Here is a 20,642-nt window from a genome sequence, read left to right as displayed (position 1 = left end):
TGCTATAAAACCACTATAAAATGTATCCTTTTAATTTGAGGTCTGTTGACTTACTGGATGCTCTGAAATGCAAAGTTTATATTAGTTTCTGTGCACCTTTCTAGCTAATATTCATGTGAAATGGACAGTAGAAAGTTTTTCTTTGCATAAAAGCCAAGTTAAAAGCAAAGTACCATGACCACATGATATTCAACACAGTGAAAGCATCAAATTAAAACACAAATTCAGCTTATTTTTATTATCATCTTGATTCATTCACATTCTTTCAAGAGCAAATAAATATCACAAACAAAACCCGTACACTTATTCAGACCTTCATATAACCCACAAGTTCTCCCACTGTATTTCCATCGGTAGGCATTACTGCTTTAGCTCTAGTTCATTTACGTCCACATTTCCGTGCATGCTCATGCCCCTTCAGGTGTTACTCCAGCGGAAGGCCTTGTTGTCCAACACCCTGGCAAGTTTGTTGTTGAACGGCTGGTGAAATTCCTTGAGGAGGTCACTGGTGGCTGGAAGCATATGACCCAGGTTCCTGTCTGCCTTCCGCCGGGTGTTAGACATGGGCCGTTTGCACAGTGCTGCCTCCACCTGCTCCGACAGAGGACCTGCAGGAAGGATGTCAGAGTCCTTTACAATACAGAGGTGGACACTTGAGACGGAAACAACCACATAAACATACAGCCAGGGAGAACACATACCCACACTCAGGAAATCAAAAACGTTCTTGATTGTCACATTGAGGTTGGCTGCGTAGTCCTCGAGTCGAAGGACTAGAATCTGGTCCTTATGGAAAACCGTCAGCCAGTCCAGCAAGAAGACGATGTACATCCCCAGATTTAGCCGCACCTGGGGGGAAAAAAACCAAATTAGTCAACATCATAACTTTCTTATGGTGAGATTGTTTCGTCAACTAGAACTACAAAACGTCAACTGTTGATTAAACATGAACAAGAAGTCCTCAAAGTGCCTGTGGTGAGAAAAAGTCAACAGCACTCATACAGGTGGGAGACCAAATCATGTAGATGCTAGATGGAAACCCACTTTAAAGGATAAAGCACCTATATTCATTAAATTAATAATGTAATGATTGTATTGCTCATTTTGTGCCTTTTCAAAGTCTGACTCAAAAAGCCAGTTTAATTCCTGTGTTGAACCGTAAAATGAAGAGAGAGCTGCACTGACATACAGAGTCCTCAAGAGGGCACCACGGTGCAACACTACATTAAGATACTGTGCCATGATGCACAAGCAGATTTTGAAAGGCTTCATCCTAGTCTCACCCGACAGTCGAGTACACAAAAAGAACCTAATGGTGTTTCTCAGAGTGTTTTGATTCTGCTGCTGTTCCAATGGTTTCAGGTCCAGCTGATTGTTGCGTTTACTGCAGTCAATCTTCCTTGTTAACAGTGCTGTCACCGACATGTTGTCATTAGGGGTGACAACCGACAGAGCTCGTAACTCTGCTCCCTCCTGAGGGAGCGTTGCCTGATGGGATGTAAGGGTGACTCTAAAAGTGACTCTGGTCAGCGAGTTGGTTGTATTTTTCCCTGCACATAACGAGAGTGCAGTCTCGTGGAAGAAAATAGGGGTTTGTTGTGAGGTTTAGTTAAAAATAGCTGTAATTATTGTCATGTGAACTGATATTCAGGCTTTCAGCTCACCGGCATGGCGTTGGAGAGGCTGGTGTTGTAGACGCAGGAACGAAGTGACGTCTCCGACAGGCAGGACTGAAACAACTGGACAGACTCTACGACCTTCTGGTGGAAGTCTTCTCTGGATTTGTTGGCCATCTTAAAGTACAGGTAGTCAGAATAAAGTCTAGGACCGGAAAGAGACAGGAGTTGAAAGCCAGTTGGAACGATGAAAAGGAAGATTCGAGCCAACAAATAGGAGTTATGATTTCAAACAAATATGCTTTCCACAGTACCTCTCGACTGGATCTCTAAACATGACGATGATTTTGGCACCGGGCTGGACCGTGTGAATGAAGTCCTGCGCCAGGAACGGAGGCGACGTCTCCTCCCTGTCTCGGTGAAGATAGCTCCAGGCTTGGTTGTCCCACATAGTGGATGCACTCGCTTCACCTGTCAAGACATTGACAGTCTGAGCGTCGCCTTTGGGTAACAGCAGCTTTTTTAAAATGCAGCGAGCGGTGCAGAAGCATAATGTATCGAAGTTGAGCTGAACTGGAACTTAACCAAAATATGCAAGACGTGTTACACAAGCTTTCCTTATCTGGGGACATTTTGTCCTCCAAATCTATAGTTGAAGTTATTTCTGACTTTTTAGATTTAAAAAAAAAAAAGAAAAGTAACCAAGCAAAAATTCAAAATGTGTTGTTTTGTTTTACTTCAGCAACCAACGTCAAATAGCACATTTTCTTCCAAGAGAATCTACAAAGCCAAGTTAATAATAAGATCAATACTTCACTCTGAAAATGTCATTTCTTGAAGTCGTTGTTTATTAGAGGGTACTGTCTGCTTTCTCTCAGGGCCAGGCCTAAAGTTGGAGTCGGTCTCATTTATAACCAGAGATGCATGGAGAGTGGATGTGACAGAGCCTAGGGGTGTTTGAGATTACACTTCCAAAAACACCATATTGTTCTCTTCACCACAGAATATCTAGACTATGTGAGCGCCACTGAGGTCGGAGCCACTTGTGGGAAATCCACTGACAAAACAAAAAACAAAACTGAGCCTGCCAATAATAAAAAAAAAAGGCGTCATGGTCAGCAGCCAATTGTTTTTGCTGTTCAAATGTCCTCAGACAACCCCAAATGAAACGTAGAAAAGGCGACACATTATTCCATCTGATGAAAAATACCAAACCGTCACATGTGTTCACCTGTTATGAGTGTGCGGTGGTCTCCAGATGAATTTCCACTGATTCCTTCTTGGATGTTGTGGGCTGCCAAGTCAAACAGATCCAGGTAATCCTTCACAGGAAAAGTTTCCTGGAAGCCATTTTTGAAACGGATATAACCTGCAGCCCGAGGTACAGCAAAATAACACTCATTATGTGCTCTTTTATGGACTTCTTCACCATCAAATTCATTCAATGGATTGTATAAGCTTTGAATGAGGTTGAGGAGGATTTAAAAGCCTCCGTTACTGGGGAATAATCAGAAGTCTACCTGCACATACAACACATTTACTCCATTTTGCAAAGTACATGCTCAAACAAAAGATATTGCATACATGGGAATGTTAGAATAGACACAGGCTGTCTGCTCAGAGTAAGCAGCTGCTGAGGGTCTTCAGTTATAGTCATGAAGTTATTTTTCAAGCTTTGCAGCTTGAATAAAATAAATAATGACCTCTTTGATCTTATTTTCTTTGTGAATTCTGAATTAGAATTTAATGCTCCAACCTGCTGATCAACCGAATATAAAGGAATATGGGTGCAATAGTGGAATCCAGTGTTCCACTGGGTTTCCTCATTTCACATTTACAAAGCCTTATCAATGCCTTATATTCTTTGTTCATAAATCTTCAGAAAACATTGAAAAAATATAGCCAAAAATATTAAATAACTATTTTATTGTAAGGCCAGGGAAAGCAACTGAAAAATAGTTGTTTCAATTGACTATTTTAAATCAGTATATTTTCTGCCATATTCTTTCTTTTGGATGAATTCAATCCCACTATCTTTCAATCGATCAGCCAGCTTTCACCATCATCACCCAAACATACAGGAACACCATCCATCTACTAACTAACGGCTCACCAAAGCGCTTCCTGGTCCACCAGTGTGGCTCCTTCATCCTGTTGAACTTGAGCTCTGGGAGCAGCAGCAGCCGGTTGTACAGGTCGGTCGTGCCGCACTTCGGTTGGCCGATGATGTAGAAGAACGGCAGGCAGCGGAGGCGAAACAGTTTGCCTCCTCGGTGGTACAAGTGCTTGTGGAAGTTAGTCCTCAGGTGGTCGCACACGGCCTTGAAGCTCTTTGAGCGCATGGCGAAGAGGTTCCTCCTGTACGGATCAGCTTTGAGTCCACTGGAGAACTCCTCGTACCAGCAAGGGCTCTTGACGCCGGGCAGGAAATGACGAGGCATTACGGAGAACAGCTGCAGAGAGGAACAAAATGAGATCAGGGAAAGAACTCTAAAGAACACTTTACACCAGTCATTACAAGTTCTCCTGACACAAGTATTAAAACTCCAAAAACAAACCGACGCAGGTATTCAACTAACTGACTCACTTGCGTCGCCACCTCCGTAATTGAGATTTACGTCACTGTGATGTACAGTATATCAGACATAATGATGCCTCAGCCAGAAACACAGCAAAATGACGAAGGGTAACGTGAAGACGAACGATGAGAACACGCATCAAACACGGGAGGATTACAGGCAGTTACTGACACGGGGAACCTGATATTTACTTCACAGCCAGATATTTGGCTGGACGTTTGAATCAACACCTCTGTCGGTTTCAACAAACACCGGTCATTATGAGCTTCGCCCGGCATCACAGGCGTTTACTGCAGAGTTGATTGTAAGTTGTTTGCTATTCAGTCAGTCTCCCACAACAAAAAGCAGTCAAAGCGGTCACTTATAAATACATTCCAGTGTATTGTCCTGGGAAAACACTGCATGTTGCAGCCTGCAACGATAAATGATATCCTTTATTTGAATCGTCCCTCTCAGTGCAGCGAAATAAGTGAGTCAGACTTACACGGGAGTCCATTCCAACGATGTCCTTTACCTCAGGCACCTTCCTGGGTGTGTATTCCAGTTTGGAGGCGATGCATTTCACCAGCAGTGTCATGTCTTTTGATTTCTTTTCACAAGCGACTTGGGCCACGGCTGTGCTGGTGGGGACGACCACGGGCCGGAGTTGATAGGGCGGGGGGGTGAGCAGGAGCCCTTTCCTGTCCCACATCAGGATGTAGGAGGCCATGATGAGGAACATCAGAGTCAAGCCCATCAGGAAGCTAACCACTTTGACTTTTGAGACACTCCGCAGGTTCGTCAGCAGCAACAGCGGAACCCACTTGACATCCGGGTTTTCAGTCATGTTCGTGTGCCTGAAGTCCAACAATGTCCAGATGGGCCTTTTCCCACAGTTCTCAGTCATGGACATGCTGTCGAGGCCCGCTTGGGCTTTGCTCCCGTTTTTGCAGTCTGAGAGTGACATACTGACATAGAAGCAGGCATGTAGAAAAAAAAACTTCACAGGAGGCTGTGTGTCCTGAAGAATCTATTCATTGTAGTAAATCTGCAGGTCATTATTTGCCTTCATTTCTTACACGCTCCTCCATCTCCAGCAGGGGCTCCTGTAGATCAGAAACACGTGTTAAAACACAGCTTTTTATATACATGACTTCTGTTTGATTTTTGACCCAAAAAAAGCAGCAGTGTACTTTGAAAGTCTTTCTCCCCGTAATTCCAAGAGATGTGGTATGAACACTCTTAATATTGTGGTATTTCAGGGAGATTTTTCCCCTTCACAGTTTGAATTTCAAACTATACTCCCTTCTATAGCATAAATCACATCTAAAAGTGTTGGAGGTCAGCTGCAGAGGGTGTGTGGTCTGCTGCATGGCGACCCCACGCTTTATGACGAGGGCTGTAGAGCACGTGCAAAGACGAGCCTCTCTTAGAGACTTTCAAGGTCAGAATAATAGTTGCTCTGTAATTCAAAACTAAAAACACACGATTATTCCCCGCGAGCTCAAAGCTTGCTGAGGGATTTATTTTTTTAACCTGGAATTATCATTTTCAAGATCAAGCTTTTTTCACAGAGAACACCAGGTTGGCTATTGATACAGGTGGACACGCAGTGTGGCAAGTGCATGCATTTTGTTTTCATGAATAATAAGAAAGTAGGCATTATTATTCTAGGGTCCAGTGCTAATGAATTCCAGACGTGGAAATCTAAAATGTTTTTAAAACACTTCCTCCGCCGGTTACGTTTTACTTTTTCTTTTGTTTCAGAGTTTGTAAGAATGAAACCCTCCAGTTCCAGTGAACTACATGAAGACTTTCGTTTCTTTTTCTTGCTGCACAATAGGGGCTTGTTAAAGTGCAGCCTGCAAGATGTGACTCAACATGTTCACACTTACATCATTTTAGGTGCAATTTCAGAGTGTAACGAAATGCCAATGCACCTCAATCATCAGGCGACATCACTGAGTCCAATGGAGAAAAGACACTATCAACTTGCATTATGGGAAGTGTAGGATCCAGTGTTTTGTACCTCGGAGCTTTCTCAGAACTTAAAGTCATATCTCATTTTCGGCTACTTCCATTTGGACCTTTGTTTTTTGTTGAATTTGAGAGAGAAGAGAGGGATGTGACGGAGATTGAAGAGCACAGTGAGAGTCAAGTGTACCGCATGACATGGAGAAACAGAGCAGCAGCAAGAGGGGAAAAACAGTGTGAGGAAGAGACAGCCTTTAGACCTCTTTAGTCTTAAATTCAATCTGTGGCCGGAAGAAAACAGCAAGTGGGATTGATTTCATCAAAGTCCTGCTGACTCAAAATAAAAGCCTGCGTACATCATGGCATTAGATGCCTTTGTTACAATTCTTCCTGGGCGGGACAAGAGCATGTGGACCACATTTCCTTGGAAATCCAAGCAGTAATTGTTCATCTTGTTGTGGCGCAATAGAAAAAGGACAGACAGATTCATCCTCTGGACAACTTGAATGCCTGTACAAAGTTTCATGGCTTCAATTATCTTATAGTCCATAACATGGAGTTAGTGATGTTCATGAGTCCAACAACAATGTTATCACAATTTATTTATGGTATGACAATTAATCCTAATCTGTTTGTTAAACCCTGACCTTCCAGTCAAATGTGTTATTTATTAAAGGTGCAGCTTGCCAGGGAATTTAGAGAACACTATGCACCCACTGCTATCCCTCCTCCCCATCCTCAGGTCAAAATGTCAACTTTGCACAAGATATCCATCCATCCATTATCCTATTCGGGGTGTTGTGGGAGCTGGTGCCGATCCCAGCTGACATTGGACGAAGGCAGGGTGCACAGTGGAGAGGTCGCCAGTCTTAGAGACACATAGAGACAGACAAGATTAAACTATCCTCTCTTCGGACTGTGGGAGGAAGCCATGTGAACTCCACATGGAAAGGCTGCCCGAACCCGGATGTGAACCCGACAGCGCTAAACATTACATCAAATAATGTGCAGACTGACATTTGGTAAATCTTCAGGCTGATTGGGTACAGCTGTTATTTTTATTAACCCATGGCTTTTTATTTAATGCCCCCTGCCCCCAAGATTTAAAAATATGACACAATGGCTTTAATTATCATGTCTTTTGCACGTGTACATGTAATTTTGAGAACTGTTAATGATTAAATTAGTTTTTTTTACTTTTGAGATGCTTTTTCTTCTCTCTCGAGGCTACCGAACCTCACAAATGAGGTGACCTTTTCTTTCTTTTTTTTACTGATTCCTGATAATGTGTCCAGCTGTGATAAAGGACCATCACATCGGTCTTGTGGCTTGTGGCTGTTACACGGAAAAATCACGGATCTCATTATTTTTAATTAGCCCCGGCTGTACAGATTCCACAGCTGTGTGTCAAATACGGAATACAACCTTTTGTGCTGCTGATAATTATTTAGAGAGTGCAGTCGCTTCCTTCCAGTCTTCCCTCCTTTACAGACAAGACAAGGTGACAGTATGTTAAAACAGGACTGCATTTACTATGATATTGGGTGCAGGTTGTGCCATTACGTGGGAGTGTCTTGCATGTATGCGCTGCATGTATGCAGATGTTCAGCTCAGTCAAACATGTTGAAATCTCAGCATGAATGTGAGGAATGCCACGTGACAAAGGAACCACAATCACGGCGCTCATTGCAGGCGCACGTTCTCAGCTTCTCCTGAAACATGCTTCAATCATGTCTCCGTGTTTATAACTGCGTAAACACATCCTGACCTTGTACAGTACACTCTGGGACGAGGACTTGGCTGCAGCCCAGCACTGGAAAATGGGACGCGCAAGAGAATCTAATGCCACAAAAGGAAATGAGACGGCCTCCCTGTTGATGAAGGAGTCAAACAAAGACGGATTGGGATCCCGATGAAACTGTGGCTATCAAATTTCTCCAGGTGGATTGAAAAAGTAATCAAAAGTCAAAGTAATTTGAAGGACAGAAACATAACCATTACTCCCTGCTGGGAGGTGATCTTTCTCTGGATCTCTTATGGATATGTTGGCAAATCTAACAGCTCCCTAAGAGCACAACTATCTCAGGAAGTAGGCTTCATCCATCTCATTCGCGGTAGTCCTCCCTTTTCTTTCCACTTCTCCGCGAAGATAAGGGACGAGTGGATTGATTTTCTATCCCCGCAGAATGAAGTTTGCCTTCACAGGAATCTGTTTGTGAGATCCTTAATCTGTTAAATAAGCAGGCCTTTGAAGCAAAAATACAGTTTAAACAAAACAGGAAATGCAAAGAAATGTTAAACCTCTTGTTTAACAGCGGCGTTTGTCTCGATCGGCCAGGTCGTCACAATTCACGGCGACATCTGGAGCGCACATGTGGTCCCCTAAAGCTAAACTGTGTATGTATGCAAGCATGTAAGTGTATATATATTTGCATTCAGATGTTTATCTACTTGTAATGGGTTGTTTTGCTTCAGCGGCGCTTTAAAACCGATGTGGCATAAATAAGAAGCGGAGAACGCTTGAAACGTGTGTCCTACAGTGTTCCGAAGCTCCACCCACACAGATTAAACCTGTGCTCAGGTTGAAGGGGGAGCTTTGATAGAAATCTACTAGATCGCATAAGACGATTTTATTGACAGTAAACATGTCAAATTTAACAAATAATCCTGTAAACACCAACCAAAATGACAATGTGCCCAGACTCCCTTAACAATAGCACAGTATTCTCCAAATATGGCACCGTAGGGGCATTTCAAGTCAGTTCTGCATTTACTACATGGTACAGAGTACAGAGGCTTCCACGTTTCAGGATCCACCGAGTTTCACACGAGGTACATAGAAACAACAAGAAGAGGATTGAAACATCACATATTCAATATTAATACACTTAAATAAACGTAATAATCAGTGTGAATAGCCAACTGGAAGTAAAAGATTTTTTACCCTGTTATTTCGATTATTCTGTAACACTAATAACATCACCGCCAGCAAAATACCTCTAATTAACCACTGCTTTTTCATCACAACGGTCATGTCAAAACAAGTGACTAATATGCCTTGAGGAAATAACCTGTGTTCAGTGTATTTCAGCAGCTGGGTGTGATTTCCGGGAATTGATTTGGGGGACCATGTTTTACTTTTCATTCTCTAACTGGGAACGTTGGTACTGGCAGCATAGAAGAAGTACTCAAAACCGTCTGAAGTAAAGCTTTAATAGTAAAACTATTCATAACATATAGTAAAAGTCCTGCCTTCAAATGTTTACTTCAAGTGACAAGAGAAAGAGGCATTAGCACAACCTGTTCAAGGGGGAGATGTTAGTTCTAATACAATACTGGATAGTTTATTTTGGGGTCCAATTAGTTACATTAGTGACCAAATTCAATATATGTCACATCTAAACATCATCGTAAATCTGTGTGAGTTGGCCCCAGGCCCAGGTTGCCTACCGTGCTGAATGGTAAAATCTTAAACAGACAGTCAAAAATAAGATTTGTTTTTTATCCTGGGAGTAATTGCAGCGCAACAAAGACCTAATTCTAACTTTACCAGAAAAAAAAATGTTGTAAAAGAAAGTTTAGGCCAAACTTGGGTTTGTTCAAATCTCACAGATCATCTGATCGGTCATGTGTCTTGCTATATCAGCGTCCCCAGACGTCGCCCCCACATCAAAGTTGTAATAAATCAGACTGATCCTTTAATGTGTCACAAGCCCTTTAGATTACATCATTATAATATAATGATTTCATTTTGCGTTTTTCTTCTGATTACATACCAATGATAACTATATTAATTCTTGTCAAACACATCTAACCACAGTGGACTTGCCTCTGCCACATGACCATAACACAAGAATATGGATGATCACAAGCTTTCCCATATTAAATGGCAACATAAGAGCATGTACTCACTCTGTATTGTGGCTCAAAGATGATCAGAGGTAAAGGTTCAGCTGTGAACGAAGCTCGTTGCTCTCCTCAAACCTGAGAACAAGGAGAGCGGTTGGCTGCAGATTGCTCTGATTAAAAAGCTTGAAGACAGAACTTGTCAGCGCTGTTCAACTGGTTTTTGATTGTGCGTGACCACCTCGTAGTATAAACCCTATTCGCACACACAACGCACGCACAATGTGACATGTGGCAACTTGATGGCACTTGCCTGATTTCTTTACGCATTCTTCATAGCTTCATAAGCCTGCTTGATACTTGATTCCACTTCTGCTTTTACTGACTTAACACTTCATATGCTGTCCCATTTAGGTTTTGATCTGGTTTACTCTATTTGTTTGATAGAATTATTTGATTTATAAGATGAAAACTGTGTGTCACACCATTTTTGTCACGGCCTTTTGAGCAAAAATCTGTTCACACACTCAAAATGGTGTGAGAGGTAAAACTAACAAGTCTTTTTCATTTTCTATTTATCATCTGACTCCACTTATTATGCGACATTGATATAATAAATATATCCTATGCATCACACTGACTTCTGTTTCTCTTTGAGTACCGCCTGATCCCACAATACAATCACTGTCCTGGCTGGTGACTCAGTCGGGGTGACATTATGCAGCTAATTAAAGACGTTTTTTTATTTGTTGAATTTTGTGAGCCGTTGGTTTGAAGCTACTTAAAAAAAAAAGAAAGTGTTTCAATGTTGTTTCAAATGCTAAAGTTAAGATGCCGAGTGTGTTGAGTGTCACAAAACTGTCACCACTTTAGAATGACCTTGGTTTCTACAGCAATGTGAGCAATATTGCAGAATTTCCTATTACTGTTGTAGCTTATTATTATTCTGTAAGGATATAGCCAGGGCAGACACATTTCATTACATTTGAATGTACAATCTTTTTTTATGTGTGTGATAATAAACTTGAACTTGATTCATAATGCACAGAGCACTCAGTGTTGCAAATGTAAATCGACAAACTGTGACCACGTTGATTACTTGAGTAAGTTTAACACACGTTATGAGGCTTCTTTTGTTGTGACGTGTGCTAATTCAACCACAAAAAGAAGGAAGACATTCTGGAGCGACTAAAAGATTCTGTTGAGACATCATGAGTAGAAATAATGGAGAAAACTCCCAGAGAATAACTAATAATTATCCATCAGGGAAATCACTCAGCTCGAGCAGAACGTTTGACTGCATTGACTCATCCTTCCTAAAACAGAAATAATGCAGAGTCGATCTGGCATTACTGAGGATTGCTGTCATCTGAAGTAAAAAACAACAACGTCCAACTCTTGAAATAGAAACTCCGAGCTGTTTGTGTGTGGCATAAATAACAAGCGGGGTACGCACGGAAACGTGTGTCCGACTGTTTAACGAGTGTGAGGGAGACGGGAGAGGCAGGTCTGAAGGCCGGAGGTGGAGGTCACTTAAAGGGTCAAACCGGTTTCTGACAGACGAATCTTGTTGGTAATATTCCCTCACTGAACATGAAGACAAGTATAGCTAGATGAAGTGGTGTCACTTATTCTAGTTAATTAAATCCTCACTCAGGTTGAAGGCTGCTAATCTTCAAGTCTACGAGTGATAGGTGTGATCCGCCCTAACAGGTGCAGCAAAGCTAACAGGAAACTCAGGAAAATGTCATTCACACTCACACAGTGGTGTCTTCAATTAATCCGGTTGATTAAATTCACTGAACACCTGTGCGGGTGTTCTGAGGCTGCACCCACACTGATGTATATATATATATATATATATATATATGATATATTTGCCTGCACATTTTTTTAGGGTGATGACATTATAGCAGAACAATAAAGATTTGATTACATTGACTCATCCTCCCTAAAACAGAAATAATGGCGAGTCGATCGGGCATTACTGAGGATGGCTGTCCTCTGAAGTAAAAAAACAACGTCCAACTCTTGAAATAGAAACTCAGAGCTGTTGCCAGAACAATTTAGCATCATGCAAACCTCCCACATTCCTAATGCGCTCTGTTACAGAATCCTTTTCTTCCATTTGAGGTGGACCCCCAGAGTCCAATCTAAACAATCTGATACGGTTCAAGCCTCTCGCTCTCCCTCTCCCCTCATACTTGTAGCATTACCTAAGCCTCTGAGCGTCGGCCCCCCGCCAAAAGAAGCATGGCGTTGACATCTCGGCAACTCCAGCCAGGCATTCGTTCCGCAAAATCGGGAGGCAACCTGAAACCTTCCTGCCCAGCGGACCTGACAGACTGCAGGCCTGGGCACAGCAGCGGGAGTGAGGTTTGGCTTGTGTGTGTGCAGAATTATGGAGGGCAGAGAGGTGCTACAAACTGTCACCGCAGCTATCTCTCCCTTCCAATTAACATTAAAAACACAACGTTGGTGATTTAGAAGCTGCACAGAGAGTCCACAAATGCCAGTTTGTCCAAAGGTCATCAGCCTACCTGTCAGGACTGTCGTGCTCCAGCTTTAACAGACTAAAAAGGGGGGGGGATGAACTAAATGTCAAACGGAAATTGCACACAAACTCACACATCCGAGATAGCTCACCCCTAGACTTCAAACCGAACCCCGGCAATGAGCTGGAAAACCAATACACACTCATTTTGGCATGTATGCTGGGACACCATTAGGCATAATGGGAGGAATCATCCAGGGGAAATCTGTCAAATAGTCAGATTTTACAGTTTGACTGTTGCGTTACAATAAACAGAGTCATAATAACAAGACAAGTGCAAGATGTTGGGAGTGTGGAAAAGGTTCACAGCAGTTTATCTTTGCATCGTGAGCCTGTTTTCAGTCTCGTAGACCAAGAGTCCCTCTAAAGGGACTTGACACTGAGAGGATCTGCAGCTGTTCAGTGAGGGAGAACATTTGATTCCAGCATAAAGCCTTAAACAATTAATTTCTGGACACTTATTTAAAAGTGTTTTGATTATATATTCCTAATTTTCAGCTAAGTTGAGTTGCTGCATATACATGCCGTAAATAAACGCAGCTACTCTGATAACAGATGACCAAAACGCTTCCTTGAAGATTTATGATTAAAAACTTTTGAGAAGGTGGAACAATATGCAACATTTTTAGTAATAAAAAAAACGTCCATCCCAACTTAACCCCTTTTCCAAAACCTTTTTTTTTTTTTTCAATCGATCAAATTGTTGAACAAAGACAACAAAGATACTCACACCGGAGTTGACTCGGTTTAATGCACGCGCCTCTTGTGCAGCCGCTCGTGAACCCAGTCTAGGCGATGAAAACCAACCGGCGGGCGTTTGTGCGGATCGGTGAGTAACGTGAACCTTTCCTCGGCATGAACGGTGCTCATGTTGACAAAACGCCGGCTCCGGTTGTTAGAAAATGCGAGACTTTCCGGAGACTCCGTCCGAGCGAGCTCCGCTGCGCGCGCGACGCGGAGTGAAGAGAGGAGAGAGGGAGGAGGCGCGCGTCACAGAGCAGCTCCAGGATCAGCAGACAACCAAATCTCACGTTTTTCAACCAAACGGTTTACCGATCAGAGCCGACGTGTCGTTATGATGAACCGCTTTAAAAGCACATCGATGGATTGAAGGCTGCTGCTTAACTTACTTACTTCAAACGTATCCTAATTGGATGAAATGCACTTGATGAAAAAAGCAACAACCCCCGGATTAAAACGTGTGATAAAATACGCAAGTGCGTGTTATTCAACGTGAGTTATTGTTAGAATAAAATCAGTAACGCGCCATAACGTCCACACCATTTACTGCGAATAGTCCATTGTATTTAATTTGGCTGCATACGTTTTATTTTCTGTGGATAAACGAGACTCTTTGAAAAAGCAGCACTCAAAGCTCCCCATATAATTATTTAATGGTGTTTGGATGTTCATGTCCAGCATGAAACAGAAAAATGAGAAGGTATTGAAGTAAAACACTGCATGGCCTTGAGCCCTTTGGAGAAGAGGTGTCTTTGAAGCTCATCATTAACCAGCTTTCTTGCATGTTTTTAGAACTCGCTTAACAATTTCTGAATTATTATTTATTTGTTTTATCCCTGAAGCTCCTCTATTCGAAAAAGCACATTGACACAGCAGCAAACAACTATTTGTTTCTTCAAAAACCCATTTATTGTGGGTTGTATTATGACTTACAGGCATAATATTTATTACAAACCAAGAGATCCGATGAAGATTTCTTGGCAGGGCATACTGATGGATGGACACACACACACACACACACACACACACACACACACACACACACACACACACACACACACACACACACACACACACACACACACACACACACACACACACACACACAAGAACAAATAAATAGACAAGTGAGGAGATCATAGATCTGAATTTAGCACCTTTTTAGGGAGAACCAGCAAGCCATATTGTGCAATCAGGGACTTTCATTGCTTACATAAGTCAGCCATAGTCAGTGAAGATGTTTCGCAATGTCATTTGGTCAATGATAAAACCACACTGTGCCAAAATGAACAAACGGCAGATTCACAGGAATGTGAGGCTATACTCATCACTTTGTTTACTCACTTTATCCCTGTTTTGCTGTTTACCATTTCTCTTAAGGAAAGAAAATAATCATATCACAAAGTCTCACAACAACCCAGGAGTTACAGCATTTGCAATTCATTATTTTCCTCTTATCTACTTTGTTATCAGTGAAAGTTGAACACATGTCATGAAAAGATACTGCAGGAAGTCAACCAACCACAATTTGAGATATGGTGTGTATGTGTCCCTTAACTGAAAACTGTCGCTGGAGGAATGGGTCTCATCAACATGCATCTTTGAAAATCTGTTTATATTATTAAACTCCATTACATCAGCACAGTGGAGTTCAAATGTTACGTGAAACCCTTTCAGTTCCCTCTACAGCACAAGATTTCTCTATAAGCCGTGCCACCGACACGTTTCCCCCTCTTTACAGGAAGAAAATTAATTCTGTTGTCAAGTGCCGACACCCTTGCCATCCGTCATGACATCTGTTTCTCGAAGGGAATAAACAGAAGGAGAGGGGGAAAAAAAGAGAGAAACAAAATGACATGTTGAGGGCTGCCACAATGTTAATCTTTGGTGCTCCAAATCGGTTGCTACTTTAAAGAGGTGAGATGGTTCATTTCTGACAAGTGAAAGAGGCCGCCCTGGGAAACTGACACTGCTCTACGAAGATAAAGTCTCATTTGAATAAATTGCATCCCCTTCAGAGCGCATCCATATGCATGAGACGCCGAGTCTAATTGCTGTTAATTGCTATTAAATTGATTGGGATTTATTCACATACTCACGGAAAGACACACAAAGCTGTGTGGATGAAGTCGAGGAGATTGATTTCCCAACAGCCGCCTCGATTGGTTTGGATCAGTTTGAATGTTGTGGTTTGTGTTAATAGATGTGCTCGTATTCAAATACACCGCTAACGTCAATCTATGGACTTTAGGATAGAGGAGAGGAGGATTTTATCAGGCAGTTATTATGAATTAGAACCTTTAACTTTTCATTCTGCATCATCAGCAGGTCAAATGTGCAATTTGACAAATACTGTTAATTTAAGAATATGGTAGATGATACATGTGCTAAATGTTACTATATAACAATCATCATTGTGATGCATGGCTCCAAATAAATGCTAATGTTGCTTCAACAGGTATATTAGATAAAAAGTTTATGACGTGTCAATGTTGTTTCCCCTGCCTGCAAAAGTATTCCCATTTTCCTTCCCAATATGAAGACATGCGTCCGCATACATTATGGAATCCACCAAATTACACCACCAATACTCAACGCAGGCCTACGTTCTTCCCCTGGCATCTCCGGAAAGTTGACGGCTTCTTCAAAGACGCGCTTAAGCATTCCGAAAGGTAAGAAGTCTCTTTTTATACCGTTATTGGCCATCCTTGAAGGAAAGCGAGGCTCATTAAAAACGTTCTACTCTGCACGCTGCCTCCATCTCTACCTTTCCAAATGAGTCCAATATACGGATGATCACCTTGGAGTGTTTACTTTCCGGCACATCGGGATTTTCAGCGTGTAACGGCGGCCTCACCTCTCTTAACTCCTGATTGAGAAATTGTTGCTTTGCGCAATCTGTGTGTGAGAGGTGAAAGGGAGACTGTTGCATCCCTTTTTTCCCCAAATAATACAGCAGTAACTAAGCTCATTACACTGCCATTAGTTCAGTCAGCAGCCATTGCGAGATAATGTCCTCTAATGAGCGTGTGTTCGGTGTGTGCAAAGGGAGGAGGAGCTCTCTTCCAGCACCGCGGTCTTTGACTTTGAGACAGACTGTAATTAACAGTGCTCTGTCCTCGTCTGGGTTATTAGCACAGCTGACCTTTGAATGCATCAGACGAGTGAAGCAGCACATCTGGTAAAGCTGCAGTGTTTGGGGGGAGAGAGAGAGAAGGGGAATATTAAAAAGAGGTATTCGCTTCACGGATGATTCCAGGACTTAACTATTGATGCATTGTTTAGATGGTACATCAATACCAAGAGTTTAGCTGGAATATCCACATTTGTGATACATGGAAAACAAACACAATCCAAGAGACAACAGGTTTTCCTCCGAAGGTAAAGGCCTTGTTATTGTCGGTAAACGTAGCTTTTAGGCGGCATCTGATCAGACGGTGGAATGATTTGACGATAGGAAACACACTCCCGTCAGACCCGCTCGAGTTCAGCCAAGAGTTTCAAGTTGATTCAAGGATCTGGAATCTCCCCTCATTCCGCTCACGATGAAATCACATCACACTCACTCCTCAAACCGTTTCCTTGGAAAATCTGTTTTTATCCCCTGCATTGACTCCCGTGCCAATAGTCTTGTAATCACATCAGCGTGTCTACGCTGGCCTGTGTGCACGGATTAAAACACACTCAAACAATTTGCGAGGGAGGAGAAAAGATGGCCCAGGCAAGCTTAATCGAGGTTTCCTGCCAGAGATTTACCCATAAGACACCACTCACATGCCGCTATGCCAATTTATGGACAGTCTTTAGCAAAAAACCCTAACTGGGAAGTTATCCAAATAGTTCCCCATGAGTCGGATTAGGTCTGAAGTCTTCGTCTAAATCTTAATTGCTCTTGCTGTAGCTCAAGTGAGCTGTTTTAATTGTTTTGTCACTTTTAATTTTCTGCTTTTCCAAGGGAGCTTTTTCTCCCTGGCAGGCCACGTCTACGTAGAAACTGCTTTATCGAAACCACATCGATCATCATAGAATGAACAAATCCATGAAGGACGGAAAAATATTGACTTTCTCCGGAAAATTGGACCGCACACTGTACTCCCATCAGGCAAATCTCATTTGGTTACGCCAAAAGGAAACACAGATTTAATTATGAATATTGAAATGACAAAGTATACTTACTTTTAACACATTCTGTTGTTTCCTAATGGCTGGTTACAGCTGGAGAAAACAGCTGAAATGATGGCAGACTGCAGGCAAACAGAAGGGAGCGTTTTGATTGTAAAGCATTTGGCAAGTCTCTTCTTTCCCAGGCACAGTGGCGGTCTGACGTCTGGGTAATTTGTGTTGTAGCCTCAAGGATTTAATCAGAATTTAACTGAAAGAAACAGCTAGCGTTACAGTCATGATGTTAAGACTCTGCATGGAGTATACAACAATTGTGCAAAGGTGTTCAACCAGTCTTGTTCCTGGCTACGAAGCTGTTTAAGCTTTTATGTCTTCGCGGACCCAGAGATGAGGATGGAAGACACAGCTCACTTCTGAATTCCAAACAGCAACTCTCTAAACCTCCGAGCAGCCCCCCCTCCCCCCCTTTAAACCTCAACCTGACTTTCACTTTCTACAACTGATTAAAAACACCATTACAAGTTGGCTCCTTTCGCCAGCGACTGCCACTCGGTACTGAAGAAATCAGTTTTATCTCCTCTCGCTTTGACTGGGGTCCCTGCTGCGCTGAAGGATGCAGTCGAAATACAAAGCATCTAAGAGAGATGTTACGCAAAACTCCAAAGAGTCGAGCAAAAGCCTGGATGTCTGCAAACTCTCCAGGAGCAGCTTCTTGCTTTCTTTTCCTTCTATTTTTCTTGGCCTGCACAAAGGCAGCATCGTTCCCAGCAGATGAACAGATATACCTTCAGTCGGCCCATAAAAAACACTTCATTCTGTTATATGACACACCGTGATTCATAAAGCTGGTAGAGGTGGTGATGTAATGTAGATGTAATGATATTTACAAGAGCTAGAGCTCATAGAGAATTGGCTGCAGTTAAACATTAATACTAAAAACCTATTCAGGAGTGCACAGTCATTCACCAATAAAACACTATTCAGATATTATAGATAATGAGCTACAAGTGATGTTTTATTCTTGAAAGTATAACGAAGAAGAATCAAATCAGTGCTTTCTAGAAATCAATTATTGTAGCTTATTAAAAAAAACAATTTAGAGAATCCTCACTAGGACTTTAAAAGTGAATCTGGATATAGATAGTTGACTTTGGATGTAAAAGATTAAAGGTTGAGTAGGTCATTCTATTCAGAAACACTTTGTCATATACTTGAAATCCTCATAACATACCTATGAATACCAATGAATACATTAAATGCTCTGACATAAAAAAAATAAAAAAAATTCAAATCTGTGGCCGTGACAGGACTGTAAAAACCCCGTCCAATCTAAAAAGTCAGACGAGAGAAAATAATTGGACAGCCTGCCTGTCTGTCAATGCTTACTTCCTGATTGCACACTCTGCCGATTGAGTACTCGTTTGGCGTTCTGGGGGAGGGACTTTGAACAGAGCTCTGAACGAAGGGACTTTTCCGGTTTGGCGATGCGTTCAAAGTGAAAATCTGTGTTTTTTTCCAAATGACCTATTCAACCTTCAAGTTGCCCAACAGCTAGCTCTTTCCAGGGCCTTAATATCATCTTGTGGTCTCTCTCACTGGATGGACTTTGCCCTTGTCAAGGTCGTAATGACAAATGAGCCGTTTCCTTGACAACTGAGAGGAATCCATTTGCTCAGTAAGACTGACTCGCAGTTGAAAGCTCCGGATAAAGCTAGTAAATGGACATAGATTTTTTTTTAATCACTATGATTTAGAGTGAGACTTCAGACCCCCTGAAACCTGATCTGAGATCAATGATGAATTTAAATGTAGTGGTACCTGCTGTTCACTGATTAAAATGCTATGCCATTACAGTTAAAGCAGCTGTGATTACATATAGTTTTGGTTTTATGGCCCTCAACTTTAATATTTTTTGTTATTAAAGTTCACTTCTCTCATCAGCATCATTTCCATTCTTTGGTTTTCCATTAGATAAAGTTGTGGATAGTACCTGGTACAGTCAAGAGCTATGTGCTAATTAATATGAGTGAATGATAACTTCAGATAACTAAACATGTTCCAAAATGATTAGAGGGAATCAAAAATTGTCAGTGTCTACAACTGAATCCTTTTAAAACACTCCCACAGTGTTCTTCAACGGAAAAGCAAAAAACACACACACACACACACACACACACACACACACACACACACACACACACACACACACACACACACACACACACACACACACACACACACACACACACACACACACACACACACACCCCTCTTCCTATCTGACCTTTGAACCTTGGTGGGAATGAGGCCGGTCCCTGTGGACCACCATGGCTGAAGATAGCGCGCGCGCGCGCACACACACACACACACACACACACACACACACACACACACACACACACACACACACACACATGCCAGGAAATCCTTAGCCCCATTTTATTTATTCAAGCCTCCTACTCATTTCTCTGCAAAGATAAGTACAGCAACAGAGGCTGTAGATGGAATTTTGTCCTCATACCGCTGCACAGGCATGAAAGCCCCCGTTAACATCTGACCTTGTCCCGTAGCATTCTCCAACATGAATTTTAAACATGCACAGACCAGACCTAAATGCCCCCCCCCCCCCTCAGATAACTTCATGATTATTCATCACAGTGTCATACAGTGGCCTTAAGCCAAAATACGGGATGGCTTCCTAATGCCGGGTTTCCCAGAGCATTGATCAAAACTGTCAAATTCTTCGGCTGCATGCCAGGAGTTCCTTGAAAAATATCACTGAACCAAAGCGGGGGGGTCATCCATATGCTCCAGTCAGAACCAACAAATCTACATGGAGGGATGCCACATTTCTTTTTATTAATGTGTGCATGTTTGTAAGTATTTGCAGGAGGTATGTGAAGGGGGTCAGGCAACCAATAACAGTTAGCTCCAGCACCTCAACGACAGGTCAACATTGGCCAGGTTTTTGACAGCGGGGAGAAAATCCCATGTAATTGCAGGATGCTTGTCAGCCCTCTCACCCACAAACTGATGTCAGGAGGAAAATTGCCTACCAGCCATTCTCAGTCTGCTCTCCTCCTGCCAGCAGCACCCTTCTCTGTCTACCGATATAGACAGACGCCTCTTATTCAACCTGTATTGTAGATCAAAGTGGAAGCACAACACACCTTGAAAGGTGTCATCTAATGACACCGGCATGACGGAAGCTCTTCCATCCCGGTCCTCTGG

The 20,642-nt window shown here is 42.3% G+C and overlaps 1 protein-coding gene across 2 annotated transcripts; it reads right to left on the bottom strand.

Annotated features, from left to right (window-relative positions):
* Positions 1-211: 211 nt before the first annotated feature.
* LOC311021288 (carbohydrate sulfotransferase 15-like) lies at positions 212-13,512 on the bottom strand. Of its 2 annotated transcripts, XM_084021746.1 has the most exons (9): positions 13,279-13,512; positions 10,061-10,132; positions 4,680-5,280; positions 3,730-4,069; positions 2,848-2,985; positions 1,931-2,087; positions 1,665-1,821; positions 702-849; positions 212-608 (listed from the first exon to the last, which is right to left on the bottom strand). In XM_084021746.1, exons 3-9 carry the CDS (start codon positions 5,139-5,141, stop codon positions 418-420), a joined length of 1,593 nt encoding a protein of 530 aa, XP_083877872.1. In that variant the 5' UTR covers positions 5,142-5,280; positions 10,061-10,132; positions 13,279-13,512; the 3' UTR covers positions 212-417. The 2 variants fall into 2 exon arrangements, with proteins under 2 accessions (XP_083877872.1, XP_083877871.1); XM_084021745.1 differs by lacking the exon at positions 10,061-10,132.
* Between the last annotated feature and the right edge of the window lie 7,130 nt (positions 13,513-20,642).

This window comes from Eutrigla gurnardus, assembly GCF_963514095.1.
Source record: "Eutrigla gurnardus genome assembly, chromosome: 11".
NCBI lineage: Eukaryota > Metazoa > Chordata > Actinopteri > Perciformes > Triglidae > Eutrigla > Eutrigla gurnardus.
This window is presented reverse-complemented; position numbering and strand designations above follow the sequence as displayed.

Excerpts from the sequence above, each read along its gene's own strand:
- LOC311021288 (XM_084021746.1), bottom strand. The coding sequence starts at position 5,141 with ATGTCACTCTCAGACTGCAAAAACGGGAGCAAAGCCCAAGCGGGCCTC. Across the intron at positions 4,070-4,679 it reads TCGTTGGAATGGACTCCCGT|CTGTTCTCCGTAATGCCTCG; the intron begins GTAAGTCTGACT and ends TCCTCTCTGCAG. Across the intron at positions 850-1,664 it reads GCCTCTCCAACGCCATGCCG|GTGCGGCTAAATCTGGGGAT; the intron begins GTGAGCTGAAAG and ends TTTTCCCCCCAG.